The sequence below is a fragment of the Lontra canadensis genome, unplaced genomic scaffold, assembly GCF_010015895.1.
Source record: "Lontra canadensis isolate GAN:19392208 unplaced genomic scaffold, GSC_riverotter_1.0 scaffold41, whole genome shotgun sequence".
In the NCBI taxonomy this organism is placed as follows: Eukaryota; Metazoa; Chordata; class Mammalia; order Carnivora; family Mustelidae; genus Lontra; species Lontra canadensis.
This window is the reverse complement of record NW_022631035.1, coordinates 708,723-726,063: the sequence shown is the minus strand read 5'-3', so window position 1 is coordinate 726,063 and position 17,341 is coordinate 708,723. Positions and strand designations below refer to the sequence as shown.

The window sequence follows — 17,341 nt, the reverse complement described above, 5'->3', positions numbered from 1 at the left end:
TATCATTCTTTTCCATTATGAGGAATGTTTTTGGTATAAGAAACCCTGAGTCAGAAACAGATACTATTATTATCTTTAAAGAGTTTAAAGGCTACTCTGTATCAAACAAGATGGACTGACAGGAGCCCAATTCCCACTCATACTGGCAAAGACCAGCAGGCTGGAAACACAGAACACGTGGAAAAATGGTTTCTAAGACATTAAACGGGAGGCAGCGAAAACACTCAGAGCTGAAGGACAGGACAGAAGCCACGTGGGCCTAAGACTGCCCCTTCCTCCCTCGACTATCGGCAGAAACGCAAACACTGAACAGAGTAAAGTAACTTGACTTCACCCCATAACTAAGTAGAGAAAGAACCTGAGCAACAGAGTAGAACACCAAGCACGTAGGCAAGTAAAACTCATAAGGTCCGGCATCCAGAGACTTGCAGGGATGCGGAGCAGAGAACATCTCTACTGAGGAATCATCGATCACCTGAAATGGGTTCAGATGCGAGAATGGGCACAGGAGGACAGTAAGAGTTACTACAGGGGCAGTAAGAGTTACTCAGTCAGTTAAGTGTCTGACTCTTGATTTCAGCTCAGGTCATGATCTCAGGGTCGTGGGATCGAGCCCCGAGTCTGGCCTGTGTCTGGCTCTGCACTCGGTGGGGAGCCTGCTTGAGATTCTCTCTTTCTCCCTCGATTCCTCTCCGCTCCGTGTGCCCTCTCTCTCTAAAAATAAATGGACAGGGGCACCTGGGTAGCTGAGTTAGCTAAGCATCCGCCTTAGACTCAGGTCATGATCTCAGGGTCCTGGGATCAAGCCCCGCATCAGGCTCTCTGAGCAGCAAGGAGTCTACTTCCTCCCTCTCCCTCTGCCTACCACTATGCCTACTTGTGCTGTCAAATTAATAAAATCTTTAAAAAAAAATCTAAATAAAAATAATTACAAATTCTAGTTAAATTCTGTGTCTAAAAAGCTACATGAGGGCATGGCATGGGAGATTTATAAAAGACTCAAATCCAACTTTTAGAGGTGAGAACTACAGTATCTGAGATTAGATGGTGCAGAAGAAAAGATGTGTGACTCGAAGGCAAAGCAATAGAAACTACTGGAAAAGCAAGAGGAGCCAGCTTCAAGCCACCTAATATCTATACCACCAAAGCCCCTAGGAAAGATGGAGGGGGACAGAGACGGCGCTGGAAGCGGCCGGATGAAGACAATTAACCCACAGACCGCACACAAGAGCCACAAAGACCTTCACATCCATGTTCGTGCCCTCCTGATCACATCACTCACAATGAGGGACACGGAGAGCATCTCGAAAGCAGCCGGGGGGAATTCGTATCACATCAAGAGGGCAAACACCAGCATCGCTGCAGACGTCTCAGCAGAAGGGAGGCACAAAGAGCACAGGAGGACAGCATCTTTCAAGCACTGAGGACACCAACCTCCAAAAGCCAAGACAAATGAGATTTTCAGATATAAAAAAGCTGGAAGAATCCTTCAGCAGCAGACCTGCACTGCTACATACGGGAAAGGCCACCCTTCGGGCAGAAGGCAAGAGATGCCAGCCGAAGTGTGGGCCCACACAAAGGGACGGAAAGCACTGGAAGTAACAACTAAGTTCACTCATAAGAGCTTTTAACATTACTTCAATCCCTTTAAAAGCTAGAACTGTTTAAACAAAAATAACAATGCGCAAACGTCCGTGCTGCAAGACAGCGTCACAGGGTCCCGTGGCGGGGAAGCCATGTGCGCCGTCGCAGGCCCGTCTGCTCCACTCCAAGCACGGAATGCGGCAAGGACACAGCACGATTTGTTCAAGACGACGCGATAAACCCTAACTCAGGCACTGAGGTAACAAAGAGGTGCTGGTGAGCCAGCAGAGGAGCAAATCATAAGAAAAACCATTAAGAGATGCAAATATAGGGGCACCTGCGTGGCTCAACTGGTGACTCCCGTTGGCTCAGGTCATGACCCCGGGGTCGTGGGATCGAGCCCCAAGTCAGGCTCCCTGCTTTGCAGGGAGTCTGCTTCTCCCTCTACCTCTGCCTGCTGCTCCCCCTGCTTGTGCTCGCCTTCTCTCTCTGACAAATAAATAAAGGCTTAAAAAAAAAAACTGTAGATAAAATGATTAATCAAAAAGAAGGCAAGGGAGGAGGGGAGACAAAACCAGCAGCAAGATGGTCAACCAAACCCTGGTGGGTCAGGAACCACATCAGGCGTCCATCCTCTCAACACACCACACGAGGTGCGTTTTGTCAGACGAGAGAGAAACGCGCGTCTTTTCCACACAGGCAGGTTGTCAGAAGGACAGCGAGGGACACCAACTTTAGACGGAAGGGGACACGAAAGCCGGGTCGGCACGGGACGCGTAGGCTGCGGAGAGCGTTTCCAGGGACATGCGTGTTACAAGGATAAAGCACCAGCGTGTCCGGGAACGCAGCTCCACGCGGCCCCCGGTGCAGCCTCAGGACACGCGCCGTGGAACTGCGAGCGGACGGACACGCGCACCGGCCCACAGCGCCCTCAGCAGCCCCCGGGGCAGCGGCGCCGCGGGCCGTCAGCGGACAGAGCCCGCAGCGAACGGAGACGGGCCTGCGCCTTCAGACGACGGTGGAATTTGGTCGGAAGTGACAGGGAGCTCCCTGGGAAGCCCCCAAATACAGAGAAGCTGCATAACCCACTTCAAAATAACCCACGGACCAGGGAGCCATCGGGAGGGGAACAGAAAGCTTTCTCAACTAAATGAAAATGAAAACACAACATGTCAGGGTTTATGAGACGTGCTCCAGGAGCACCTGGGGGAAACTTATAGCAACAAAGCGCCTGTGTCAGAGAAGACAGATCAATGATCTCAGAAAACGGGAAATTAAACCCGAACAGATGAAATACAAATGATCACAGCAGTAATCAATGAACCAAGACACAAAGAGAGAAAAATTACAGAAACCAAAGCATCTTTGAGAAGATTTCTGGTAACCCTCTCGCCAAGCCGGCGGGAGAAAGAGAGAAGGCGGAGGGAGAGATCAGCCACCAGCAGGTTCCACAGCCGCTGAGAGGCTAGCGGAGCAGCACTGCAAACGCGTTCTGCAGTCAGGTCCATCACTCAGGCGACACGGATGAGCTGCTGGAAAGACACCATCAAAGCCGCTAACTGCTGGTAAGGGTGTAAGGGACAGCCACCTGGAAAGCAGCTGTGTATCAAAAAGGAAAAATATTCACCTACTTCTGATTCTGCCATTCCAGTCCTAGACACTCACCCACGACAAAAGGAAGTGTCCACGCAAATACCCACACAAACGTTTAGAGCATCTTTGTTTGAACGCCCACGACTCGGGGAGGGATGGAGAACATGCTGGATGCACCCAGGGGCCACTGCATGGTACCGTGAGGACAACTCTCTCAGGGGCCAGGCCGGCTTCCTCGGGCTGGCCGGAGGTGAGGGCAGAAGGGTGCTGCGGCCGCTGAGGTCACAGCCATCGCTCCAGACACACCTGTTGCTTCTCACTGTCCCAAAGAACTGTGCCCTGAGGCCCACATTCTCAGGCTTCCAACTGCCCTGGTCACGCACAGATGGCAGATCTTGTGCATTCTAACTCTGCTCTTGATGTAAGCATTCTTCTGCTTTATGTTCCCGTGTACTTCTGCATGATGCCCTCTTTGTGCACTGGGCTCTCGGGGCGAGGAGACATTCTGGGGAGGGGGCAGGCAGCAGCCGCAGGGCTGTGTAGCAGAAGACACTCTGCCATCTCCCCAGCGTGCAGAACTACTATTTGGAGTGCACAGCACACCCCACTTTTACCGGGGCACCCCAGGACTTGACCTCTCCCTCCTAGAAGACTCAGAGTTCATCTGAACAGGAAAGCTGGCGTACAGGTGTCAGGAGAAGGTGCTGAGCGGAAGCCACAGCTGGGGGAGGCTGGTCTAGACCAGTGATGAAGGACTCCTATTCTGGACCTCCAATCTCAGGACATGGGCTTCCTTCACCTACCAGATCCCTCACTTGCTCAGTGGCACCTGACTGGTGTGCCACCTCAATGGCACCTCTGGCACCTGCACCACAGCACCTACCAGTGCCATAGGGTTCCTGCGTGTGTCTGAAAATAGTCAAGCTGGTCATGACAAGTTGTAAGAGCCTGAGCTCCCCTGGGTACCATATGAACCAAAGACCCTAACCCTTAACCTTGAACCATGCTGGGTTTTCTTGCCTTGGCTTGCAGAGACCATGGTGTCTGGGGCCAGCATCCTGCCCCACCACAGCAGTGGTTAGTGCCATGGTGGTGAGTGCAATGGAAGGCACTGGACCAGCCATGCCTCATCCTGGTTTTGAGCTGCCCCCTTGGATCACTGTGTCTGCTGGGCCCACAGCACTCATAAGCTGCTGGCTGGGTGATTGACAGGCAGCCTAGCTTGCATAAACACGAGCTCGACTTTCTCCATGTTCCTCTGGGGTTTTATCATTTACCAACTTGTTTTCCTACTGAGAGGAAAACAGCCAAAGGCTGACAGAAGGCTTTATACCAGGCAGAAGATCAGAAACCCAGCCCTGAGGGACCCCTTCTTGAAGTTTGTGCATGCACGGGGCAGGGAGGGACAATCTTAAGCCATCCTTTCTTGGTGCCCCCTTCACCTAGTTCCTATTTTGGGCCAGATCTGTCCTGAAAACTTGCCTCCTATCTTATTCCTTCCTCTATACTCCCAGTCCCCCCAAAAATCTCAAACACCCTTACATTTAATTTCTGGGTGGGGTGGGGGATCTCCACAATTCTTAAATGGTTTGTGTAAAATTCCGAAAAAGCCGACAATACTCCGTGCCATGTTCCCAACGCCCCAAGTCAAGGCTGTTCTTTGACACGATTCAGGCCAAACACACTGCTGTATTTAGAGGGACCAAACCCGCCTTGCTTGTCTCTAATCCTGGGAAGATGTGCTAGGCCAGGGCAGGGGGTGGGGGCTGCTGGGAGACCAAGAGGGGAAGATGACTGGGCCTCCAAGCCACTCAGGAGCATCTGTGAAGATACAAGACACACAAGTCAAGGGGCCACAAGACTTCAGTTCCATGTTTAATGCAGGAAACCAAAGCTCTGTATGGAATCTTGAATTTCTGGGGGAGGAGGGAGAGGAGGGAAGCATGTGCCTATCTGCCCTCTCCCAAGCTCCAGGAGGCTGAGCCCCCAGGTTCAGTGACCCTGTCCCTGGACAATACGGATGTGGATAGCTGGATCTGCTAACACTGTGTAACACATGCACCGACCCTTTCCGCCCCCCCTCAGAAAACATAGTGAAGAAAAAGACGCCCTTAATTTTTAGTGACCCTTGCCTTGTGTGCTAGCCAAGGCACCCCATGCCACAGTACCAAGGGATGGTGATGACTCCAACAGAATGTGGATGTGGCTCCAACAGAAGCCTAGATGCCATGCAGCCGGGACGGAATGGCCCTGCAGACATGTGCAGCGCTCAACGGCATCCTGCAGGCCAAGCCCTCGTCTGCTCCACAAAACACAACTCCACTCTCAGGCGGTGCACCAGAAAAGATGTCTGGATGCCATCGAGGCACCGTCCCCAAGAGCAAGATGCCAGAGCAGGAGAGAAGTACTGCTTATGGAGATGTGAGCTTACTTGACGCAGCCGCGTTGGCGTAGGGGCGCACGGGGTCGAGGAGAGCCGTGTGCTACGTGGAGACCAGACGCACGGATTCCGGGGTAGCGTACGTCAGCCAGATGTGCATCAAGGACTCATGACGTCTGCTGACACTGACGGGGTATTCCGATGGTGGCACCTACTTTTTCTAGTGGTCGACACCAGCACGCCTTACCACCCCAGCATCAAGGAGCAGACAAAATGCGGTCAAAGCAGAGAGCCCTGCGGTGAGAGTTCCCTGGCCAGAAGACGCTAAGCTCTCTGTGTAGCCTGCTTTGTCCCGAGCGGACTGTCCGGAGAATCGAGGGGTGAGGCCCCAGGAAGCAATCGGCTAAGCTACCCACAGGCATGTTCCCGCTGTCTGTCCAGACTGCTCCTCTGGGGACGGCAAGATCAGAAATCGGAGAGTGCACACCACCGCGGGGCCCATTGCAGGAGCAAGCAAGGCCCACGAGGCGAGACAGCGACGACCAGCATGCTGCCCCGACCCGTGTGCCATGCGGATGAGGAACTGGGTCACCTGGAGCCACTATGCGTCGCTCTCAACACCTGAGGGAGTCCAGCGACGCCAAAACCTACACTTGGGAGTGAAAAACTAGTGAAAGACTAGGCAAAAATGCTTTTCATTTTTACTTACAAGAAGTTTCAATATTCAACATTCAGGCAAATACAAATTTTCAGTTTTTGGCAATTCAAACCTGAACCAACTGTAAACCGCCAAACCTTCTGACAAAGCCACTGGATTTTTAAAAACAAATCTCTTATGGGTGACAGAGAAACAACGACTTAGAACAAACTAGGCAGGGATGTCGGGGGTAAACTCTGGACCGTGGCTTCTCGCCCAGAGCGCACTGGGACTGACATGAGGGCGCTCTGGGGGGTCACTACCGCCTCTCAGGCAGGTGGGAGCAGCAGGCATTCCATTTAGTACGGACCGCCACAGATTACACACGTTCTTGGCTACCGTGAACCATTTCTTAACAAAAAGATAGTGACTGCCCAAAATACAGCATGGGAACTGAGCAGCACATAGGACGAGAGATGTGAACGTGGGGACGCCGCCAGCTTCCACTGCACGGGCAGGTGCCGGCCCACCCTCACTGCCAGCCCGGACTCCTCACACGCGGCACACTCACCCCTCGCACACGCCACACTCACCCCTCGCACACGCCACACCTGTCCTGAGCCTTGACCAGAAGCTCATGTTCTTTACTGAGGGGTCACCAAAAAAGGGCTGGTCCAAAGCCACCGTGGGGACACGAGGATGGGAAAGAGCAGTTAATGTCCAGCAGCCCACTGCATTTTGAGAAGAACCTGATGTCTACCCAAGTCACTCCCCAGCGCAGCTGAACAAGACCCATCCCTGCTACTCTGCGTGTTCCGTCCTGCCGGCACCCTCGCGGCAGGTGGAAGCATCTGGGGTGTGCTCCTGACCACTGGGGAGGGCAGTGGCACGCCTCCCCAGGAGCAGAGCTGCTGTGCAACAGTGGCCTGGGAGCCATGATGCTCAGGTTCAAATCTCCGTCGTCTGGGAAGTTCTGCATCTGTGCGTGTTTCCTCATTCAGGACACGAGGCTGGCTGACACCCACTGCGGAAGACTGTACTGGCAGCAGACGTGCCAGGGTCTGTAGGCGAGGCTGACTCCTCCCGCAGGTGGCCGGCCCGCCCGAGCGTGGCTCTCTCCGGCCAGGCTCAGCAACACCACCATCGTCCAGGCAGCGTCCGAAAGACTCTGCACGGCAAGCTAGAGAGTGCACGGCAGCCTCTCAGCTTCCAGCTTCCTCCTAGGGTACCACGTGCAAGGAAGCCCAGAACGCAGCCTTAAAAGCATTGAAGAGCCACAATCAGAGGCCCTGGCCGTCCCTTTACCACGACCAAGTGGTCTGTGTGTACTGGCACGAGACGTGATGCAGAGAGGGGCAGACAGCACGTGGACCGCTGCGCCGTCTGCAGTCCCAGCTTCACGGTGGTCAGGAGCTCACGCAACACTACAGAATCATGGACGCTGAGCTTATGGACATCATCTGTTTCAAAAATTGAGATCTTGGGGCGCCTGGGTGCCTCAGTGGGTTAAAGCCGCTGCCTTTGGCTCAGGTCATGATCCCAGGGTCCTGGGATCGAGCCCCGCATCGGGCTCTCTGCTCAGCAGGGTGCCTGCATCTCCCTCTCTCTCTGCCTGCCTCTCTGCCTACTTGTGATCTCTGTCAAATAAATAAATAAAATCTTAAAAAAAAAAATTAAAAAAAAATTGAGATCTTTACTTTTTTTTTTTTTAAAGCACCTTGATAATATCCACCAAGTGCACGTCTGAAACAGAAGTAGAACTCGACCTGCACGTGGGGGATGTCTGGGCGGGAGAAGAGCCTAGGTTTCTAGGATCCTAGAGGAGGGGCACAATCTTTCAGCAAGGATTCAAAGTGAGACGAGATGTTGTCGCCTGCACCCTCAGCCCCGCGGCACACACCTGTGGTCCGGGGACGGCGAAGACCCGCCCCGAGGGAGTAAGTTCTTCTCTGCTCAGTGTCAGCCACTTCTCCAATTCCTATTTGGGGCATCAGGGACAGTTTTCTTCCCTTCCGCCCTCTGGCCCTCTGGCTTACAGATTTTCAACCGAAATGCGGCCCGTTAACACTCAGCAGGCTTTCAAGCTGGAAGCCTTCCTCAACCCCTGGCCATCAGGCCCTGTCCAACCATGAAGGCCACAGCTGGAGTCACCACCTGACAAGCTGTGTAGACTGTTCCTGATGCCTGAGAAGCCCTCTGCTGAGTGTCACCAGAGGGAAGACACACTGGCTGGGCCCTCTGTGGACCACTCCCTAGGGCCCACAGGTGTTCTCACCCCCAGGTGCCAGTCCAGAGCCCAAAGCCGCCCCCCGTCCCAAGACAGCTGGGACATGATGCCCCAGATGCCCTCTGTGACGGGTCTTGCAGGATTGTCCGTGTTGCTCTGATATGCACCTGTTGCTAAAGGACATTTGTCGCTGCGTGAAGCAAGTAATGTTGGTTGCTAGTAGCAGCACAGATTGAACCATTTTTGTGGAGGAAAGATGCCAGCGCGGAATCACCAATGCTTCCTTCTCACCTGAAAAAAGCGAATTCAGACTCTGAAGACAAATTTTCATCTGGCAAAGCGCCGAGAGCACCCCAAACTATGAAAGCACCACAGAGGCTTCTGTCACGAAGGGTCTCGGAACAGGAGGTGGCACAGCCGTTCTTCGGGCACAGAGCCTTGATCCCAAGGGCGGCTCCTTGGGGTGAAGCACGGACATGTCCTTCCTAGTGCTGCAGTGTCTTTGGGACTGTGAGACCCCCAGCAAAATCCCCACTTGCTCCCTTAGCCAGACTACTTGGAAGTCCAGGGAACTCTAAAAGTTAGACTCTGAGTCAGGATGAGTGCTCTCAAACATCAGACACCCTTAGGTCTGAGGTTTTACAGAACGCTGTGAGCAAAGCATGTGACTGACGGGGCACACCCAACAGTCAGGGGCGTGCCTAAAAAGTCAAAATTCACATGAACCCTGAGTTCAAAGACACTACTAGCTAATGTGGGGCTAGGGAAAAGCAGAAATCATGTTTTCTGTTGAACGAGGCCCTCGGGAAGCCTCCTGATCTGAAGGAAGCCGCGTGACTGAGTCAAGTGTAGGGACGTTTTCCTCCCTTTCCCAAATAAACCAGAGGCTGTGACTCATGACGCATTCTCCCTCATCAAATACAACCCGGGTTTTCTTTCGAACAGGTAAAGGGCATACCTCCTCCCTGCATCATTTTGTAGATTTTGCTCTCAATGTGGAGCTGAGGGTGTTTGGTTTTGACGCATTCAAGCTTGATGGCAACTTCTTCTCCGGCAGCAATGTCCGTACCTTGGCAAAGAAAGAAAACAGCAAACGTTAATAACCTGGCGTCGACCACCTAATGCAACGCACAACACACTACACACCCTCCGCTCCGCTTTGCACTGTGCAACGCTGTCGGTAGTTGACAAACCCCATGGAGAATCACTATTACTTTCACTCTTTAAGCTGGAAGCCTTCGATATGTGTAGAAAAGTCTTACTTCGTATGCCCTCACCCACTTCCATAGGTCCCCACTCTGATCACATCAATAGGGGACTCAGAGACAGGGCAGTGTCCTCCTCTCTGCAAGCATTCCCATCTTTGTTGCCCTGAACCTTCCAGTCCACCTACTGGTCAGCCCCCGTGTTCGCCCACCCAGGGCCAAGCAGTGGGGGAGTTCCAGGGTGACTGTATGTTCCCCGTTTCTCCATGCTGCCTGGACAGGCCTGTGTGGGTGGGTTTGGGCCTTTCTATGAAACACCCACCTGACTTCAGTCCACCTGCCCCGGGTGTTGAGCCACACGCATCCTGGAACAGTCAGGGCGCTTCTCAAGCGGGACGGGTTCCCATAAGGAGACTCCTGCAAACCTCTCCCTTCCCGAAGAACAGGATGTGGCTGTGCGTTTATTACTGACACTGGATCAGAAGGATAGATCCTTTCTCAGAGCCCAAATGAGACCCATCAACACACGCCTATCATATACCTTTTGTTAGTTTTATACTAAAACTGGCAAAATATCTGCTAATCCCTCCCAATAAACAGCCCACGGGTTTGAAGGCAAAGTCAGAGTTATTACCTAAAAATGTTCCATCTCTGTTTTACTCCATTAAAGGAACTGCTGACGTGACAACACCCCGCCCCAGACTTCACACACAAATGCTCCTGAGCGCTCATGTGCCCCGAAGCTGTGCCTGTGAACCCTCCTCAAGAAGTTTCAGCTGGAGAGACAGGGAAGAGTCCTGCACGGTACACACCTAGCTTCCCCTACGTTCCTTCCACGCACACGCGTCCCCCTTATCTGCAGCCACCTGTGGTCTGTTAACAGATGCTCGTGCTCCGGCCCCACGGTGCGATCGGCAGCGGCCTCGCCCGAGCCCGCAGGCCCGCACCCCTCCCCTCCCTCCTCTCGTCAGGTCGGCGCGTCACCATCTCACGGCGTCACCACAGAGGGGAGTAAAGAGCAGTAAGGTTACTCTGAGAGACCCGGTCACGGACCTTCCAGTACAGTGCGCGCTGTAACTGCTGTTTTATCATTAGCCGCTGCTGGGAACCTCTCACTGCACATCGTTTATGAACATCACCATGGGTCAGTACGTCTGGGAACACAGGTGGATGCGCAGTGTTCAGTCCCGTCTGAGGTTTCAGGCATCCCCTGGGTCCCTGGGGGTCATGGAATGTGTCGCCTGTGGATAAGGGGGCCTGATGTATAAAGCACTTTCATCCTTCCCAGCAGTACGTTTATCTGTACTGGTTCCAGCAGCTTTACAGACCCAGGACATTTGCTACTCAACGAGATCCTAGTGTTGGACAAAGCCACCTCAGCTGCCTGGTTTCTCCCTCCACAGGTTTGAGGGGAGAAGTGCAGCCTGTTTCATGAGACGCGCGCAGAGAAGTGGGCTCACAGATGCGCGGCACTCTGAGATTCCCAGGCAAAGGACGAGTATGCTCGGTGAGCACTAAAGCCACGGTCAGCCTGCGGGAGTGCTGCTGTTCCTGTGGCCACTCAACGCCCAAGAGCCCCCGAAGTCTCCTCTGGACCGCTCAGACAGCCGCGAGAAGCGCAGGGCTTCTGCTGGGCCTGACTCCAGAACCGTGAGGAGGACCGTCATCTGGTCGCGGCAAGTGACCACCCCAGACCTAAGAACTTCATTTACGGTTCCACACAGACTCCTGTGGGCACTCAGAAAGACGACAGGGAATACGTTTTGTTCTTCCCACCCGCACCTGCGATGATCTATCCAATTACAAGGGAAATGAGCTCATCGTCAACGTGCTGTGCAAATGCGAAATGCACTGGGAGTTCCTGTAGGACCTGGACTCCGAGCTGAACCCGCCAGCCCAGGAGACACAGAAACGGATGACTCAGCTTTCTGGTTACATCAGCAACCGTTCCCCAGAGCACAAGCAGCGGGGCCTTCAGCGAGAGCCGTCTTGCTCCGCCAACTCCGTCAGCACCGTCACCCTTGCCACGAAGCAGGTCTTCAATGACAGGACAGCCTGGACCCACACAAACTACTCCCAGACCAGAGCCTTCAAAAAGGCAGAGAACATTCTAGCCTCAGTCCACTGTGCCTGACAACGCAAACACCCTGCCACCAATCCAGCAATACCGACCCGACGGTCTTGGAGACAAATGACCGTGGGCAACTGTGGAGAACAATCTGAACTCGTCTCCTATCACGGTGCCAGGCTCCCCGCGGGACTGCAACTGCCGCACAGCCGGCCCCCCCGGGCCACAGCAGCAACAGCGCCGGCCCCCCCGGCCCCAGCAGCAACAGCGCCCGCCTCCCCCGGGCCACAGCAGCAACAGCGCCGGCCTCCCCCGGGCCCCAGCAGCAACAGCGCCGGCCCCCCCGGGCCCCAGCAGCAACAGCGCCGGCCTCCCCCTAGGAGCAACTGTGAGAGCTGCCAGGTCACGTGATCCAAAGAGAGCCGGCTTGGGCTCTGCAGATAGATGTGAGCAGGGCGGACACTCCGGGCTGCTTCTTTGGAAGATGTCTGCCCCGTGGGTAGATGTACCAAGCAGCCCAGCTTTAATTCCTGGGCACTCCTTGAGAAGCAAACATCACAGGCAACACCGAGGCCCAGCCGTCCATATGGCCCTGCAGCCCTGCCCTACTTCCTGGGGCTGGCCTCACACCTCATACTTCACGAGGAGTACTGCTCCAAGTCCGGTGCTCGAACCACCACCAGCCCATGGCGGGGACCGATACCGGGCAGTGAGAGAGCAGCAAGGAGCTCTGACAGCAAAGTGACACTGCGGTGACATTTTAATCTTATTCTACAAAAATAATGGTCTGGGAAGAACTGGAAATTACAAAACCTGGTTCTTTAGCATAACTGACTCCTACAAGCACTTCTGGACAGGGAACAAGAATCTGAAAGACCCCCCTGAGCACTGGGTTTCAGAGTCCGAAGTCAATCTACAGTGTCTGTTTACACTAAGCACTTTTATCTCCCGAACAACCTCAACCCCGGGGTAGCTAAGTGAGGAACCCCACCCAGTCGGGTACAGTTCCTCTCTCCAGGCAACGGTACTAGGCTCTACGTAGACACAGGTTAGTGGTCGCCCCAAGAAAACGAAATTACGTCTCTCAAGTTGAGCAAAGTCAGATGGTGAACTACGTGAGCCTAACCCCAGGCCTGACTCTGTCCTGGGACAGCAGCTGTCCTTCCGCCCAACACCCACCGAGGACTGTCTTATCAAAGCAAGAGGGAGCGGCCTCTGGGTCGCCAGGCAAAGGTCACTCTCACGGGCCAACGCTGACAAGGCAACTGACGCAGGCTCACAGCCGCTCAGGAGAGCCTCTCCCAGCTTAAGCCACCACCCTAGGAAAGCTTCACCAGTTCAGGCCACTGGTCTCTCCCCGCGGCCAGGCAGCCGCCACTCCGGAACCCCTACACTGTGCCGGACATCCTTGCGCGTTGCTCCTGAGGGAAAGGAAAGTCCGTGAGAGGAAAAACATGAAAACCGAGTACGAAGAGGTTACTAAGCTTAAGCTCTCTAAAGGTGTTTATGTGCGTTAGGACGTCAGACCGCACAGTCCACCCAGGTAACACGTGGGCAGAGGCGGCCACCCCCGATCAATGGAGTGACGGGGTCCAGCAGGGCATGGGCAGGAAGAAAACCTCCATTCCGCCAATCATGAATGACAGAGGCAGGGGGTGGGAGGGCCCCGAGGACCCTTCTGCCAGCCTCTAGCAGATAGACGTGGACAGGACAGACGGAACGGCGGGCTCGCAGACACTGGCGCTCCGGCTGAACAAAACGGAGGCTGTGCCACCTGCAGCACGGCCGCGCGCACTCCCTTCTTCCCTCCGCACTACCGCTCAGAGAACGCGCGGTCCACGTGGAGAACACGGCCCTCCCCGTCTTCCACGTTAGGAGGTGTACAACAGGTACACTGACCCCAAGTGAAAGGGCTCCTGGTGTCCAGCGCCTCACAAAACATCGCCTCCGGCAGCGGGACCGAAACGCGTGCGAGCTAAAGCTGAGGGAGGCGCAGGGCTGGGAAAGCTTGCCTCACACCCACCGGCCACACCGAGTCCAGGCAACGTTCCGCCTCAGTGTGTGCTGTACGGGACACACGAGCTCCAAAGCCTTCCCAGCCCGGCCTTCCCGAGAGCCTTGGGATCTGGTGGGCTTGGAGGCAGACGGAGGATCAGGACCACACATTCTGGGGTCCACAGTGGCCCAAGTCCAGTACATACACTTTCTGAAGTCCAGGCATTGGAGAAACAGTCCCCACGTACTGTCCCCTTTAAAAGGGCAACTGTGGGAAGGACTGCAATGACTGGCAGGGCACGGGGCTGCCCGACCGTGTCAGTGCAGCAGGCCGCTGGGAAGGCAGGCCAGCACTGGCCCTCTTGGTCCACACGGCCCTCAGCAAGTTGAAAGACGGGCCTCCTCGCGCTTTCCAACCTGTGAGCGCACAGGAAGTTCCAGGCGGAAATCCAAGACCCCACATGCCAGGACCACAACGTGGTGAGCCTGTCCAGAGGAGTCCAGCGTGCTCTGATCGGTCGTGCAATGACAGCGGAAGTGACTTAAGTTGTAATCGCACCAGAATATGGGACACACGACAATTTTCAAGATATGAGGACCCAATTCCTTAACTTACGCCTTTACCTACACAGGAAAAACTGGTGTGGATGACGCCCTCCCTCCAGTGGTCTCCGGAGCAGCCAACTCTGACCCTTAACCACAGCAGCTGGTGAGCTTTCCCGCACAGCTCATTCCAGAAACAAGGTCGCCCCTCCTCCGAGGGGCTGCGCTCAGACTGAACCCTCCACTGTGTGGGCCAAGAGCCGCCGCCAGGAAACATCAGTTGTGTCTTAGGTGCGCCTCGAAGGATGGGCCATGGGGCTGCTGGGAGCAAGGGCATGAGAGGCACAGCGCATCCGTCCTGGGGACAGAGGACAGGTCAGCCTGATCTGCGGACCGAGAGCTACGAGGTGCGGCCCGAGGTCGCAGCGGCAAACACGCAGACGGCTCCCGCAGCAGCGTGGGAAAGCACAGAGCGGGCGAGCACCCGGGCACAGAAAGTCCGAGACAGCCCCTTCCTGATTCCCGCGCAAGGGTGGCTAATGGGCGGATTTCCAGTGGGGCTCCTGCACCCTGGGTTAAAACTCCAGCCAAGGGGCACCCAGGGGGGCCCAGGTCATGATCCCAGGTCCTGGGATGGGGCCCCGGATCCGGCGCCCTGCTCGCAGGGAGGCCTGCTTCTCCCTCTCGCACTCCCCCTGCTTGTGTTCCCTCTCGCTGTGTCTCTGTCAAATAAATCTAAAAAAACAAAAAACTTCAGCCAAAATTTACTGTTCTATAAATAACGCAAACCGTTTACATTCCGCGGCGGCTCTCCCCGAGCCAGTGCGCGAGGACGCAGCCGGGACGACCGGCGAGAAACGGCTCTGCAGCGAGCTGGGGTCAGCAGCACGGGTCAGCGGGACGGCGGGCGGAGGCAGCGCGACCCCGCCGGCAGCCGGGACGGACTCCACAGACGCGCGCGCCTCTGACACGGCACCCAGCAGGCCCGGGGCAGGAGGGCAGGCTGGGGCGGGGCCCCCGCCAGGTACGCGGCCCCGCACAAGGCAGCACAGCAGGTCTACCCCCACCGTGCGCCCGGCCTCGGACGCGCGCCGACCCGCAGCGACCCGGAGCTTCCTGCCCCGGGCTCTTCCGACCCAGCAGAGCGTCCTGGCGTTGGAGGCGGCCTCGCCAGCACAGCGCCTTGCTACTCCGCCCGCCTCCAGTTTCGCCAGCAGGGCAACGCCGACTTCGGCCGGACTCCCTCAAATCCCACCCGGCTCCTGCCCCGTGCGCAACCTGCACTTCGGGACGGCCCGCCCCGCCCGGGGACCCGCCCCGCCCCGGCGACCCCGCGGAAGCCTCGAGCCGGCGCCCTGGACTGTCCCCGTGCCCACCCCCACGTGCACAGGACGCAGGGGGCCGCACACCCGCCCGGTGGCTTTGTCTGCCTGCAGGGACACCCAGGCGCGGACACCGGGCGGGCGGGCCCCGGCGGGCAGCCGGGGGCGCGGGCCGAGGCTCAGGGCCACTCCCCGGCGGCCCCGGGCGCGCGTCTGGGCAGGTGCCCCCGGGGGCACGGGCCGGGCCCCACCGAAGGGCCGAAGAGTTCGGCCTCCCCACACCCGCCTGGGGGGCTGCGGGGGCCCGGATCGGGCGGGGCGAAGGGGGGGCGGGCCCGGTCCCAGCCGCAGGCCGGGGAGGAGGTCCCCCGGGCGACGGCTGGACGACGGCCGAGGGGATCTGTCCCTGGGTCCCCGGGTCCTCGGAGCCGGGTCCCCGACCCGGGGCCCAGGGGGCGGGGGCTGGGCGGACGCCCGCCCGCCCGGGGGGCGGCCCCGGCCCGGGGGGAGGGGCGCCTCACCGAGATAGATGTCTCCGAAGGAGCCGCTGCCGATCTTCCGGCCCAGCCGGTACCTGTTCCCGACTCTGAGCTCCATGGCGGCGGCGGCGGCGGGTCCGGCTCGCTCCTGCCCTCCCGGCCGCTTCCTGGGTCTGAGCTCGGGGAGGCGGCGCCGCTGCTGCCGCTACGGCGGGTCGGGCTGCCGGCTCCGCCCCCCTCACGGCCCCGCTTTCACCATCGCTTTCCGGCCGCCCCGCTGCTCCCAGCGCCTCAATACGGGGCGGATGGGACAGTCCGAGCGCCGCCGCCCCTGCTCCGGCCCCCGCCGACCCCGCTCGCCCTCTCCCCGCCGCGGATGGACTCGGATCTTCCCGGCCTAAATCCCTCTTCAGCTGCCTGAAGGAGCCGCCGCCATCGCGCTATGACGTCACTTCCCCTAGCAACCCGGCGGGGCGGGGCCACGCTGCCCGAGGGGCGGGGCCATGGCTTCGGGCGGCGGGGCGGGGTCTGGGCGGGGCGGGGAGGGGCCAGTGCGCACCGGTCTCCTCCGGACCCCGGGACTCCCAGGCCATCCCCGTTTCTCTCTTTGCCTCGCCGCTGCACCCCGGCCCGGGAGACCCCCCCCCCTGCCCGCTCCCACATGCAGGCTCCACGTGCTGGCGCGGGGGCTTCGTTTGTCCTGGCAGGTGTCCGGGAACCCGCGGCTCCCCGCGACTGACTCGGGACGGGCCCCCAGGCAGTGATTTTTGCAAGAGGGAAAGGAGGGAGCCGAGCTTGTCTGTCCGTCCAGGTCCTGGCACCCGCAGGACACAAGCTGGGACACAGGGACACAGGTGTGCGGGGCCTCTTGGGCTGCCCGTGGTCTACCGAGCAGCTCCCCTCCAGTCCTGTGTCACCTTCCCTGCTGCGCAGCCGGCTGCTGTCCTCCCACGTCTGACATCTGTCTGGTGGTCTGGTCCTCCGCGCTCAAACCTGGAGCCTGCTGTCGGACCCGAAAGGAGAAGGTGAAGCTACCAGGGCCTCAGTCCCATCTTCCTGGAAACCGAATCAACCTTTTCATATCGTTTGTATTGGACCTGAGTGTTCTTCCTTGGGAAAGAAAACAAGAGTGCTAAAGTTGAGAATGGCCACCAGCTTCAAAGACCCAGAGTCCTGATTCTGACCACTGGGAAGGAAGTCCTCCAGAGATGCGTCCAAAGCAAGAAGGACTGACCATCATGGCATCGCTTCTCGAGGCCTGTGCCCACCCCATGTGGAAAGGGAGAACCATCAAGCATCATGTTTTGT

At 57.2% G+C, this 17,341-nt stretch overlaps 1 protein-coding gene across 3 annotated transcripts in view; it reads right to left on the bottom strand.

Moving 5' to 3' along the window:
• The window catches only part of CSNK1D (casein kinase 1 delta), a 31,666-nt gene extending 15,185 nt beyond the window's left edge, over positions 1-16,481 (bottom strand). For 2 of the 3 annotated variants that reach the window (XM_032870334.1, XM_032870335.1), the window contains exons 1-2: positions 16,076-16,481; positions 9,380-9,490 (exon numbers count right to left, since the gene is read on the bottom strand). In XM_032870334.1, coding sequence (XP_032726225.1) covers positions 9,380-9,490; positions 16,076-16,151 — 187 coding nt within the window. In that variant the 5' untranslated portion in view covers positions 16,152-16,481. The remainder of the gene's footprint in view (positions 1-9,379; positions 9,491-16,075) is intronic. The other variant, XM_032870336.1, reaches the window with a different exon arrangement.
• Positions 16,482-17,341: the final 860 nt, after the last annotated feature.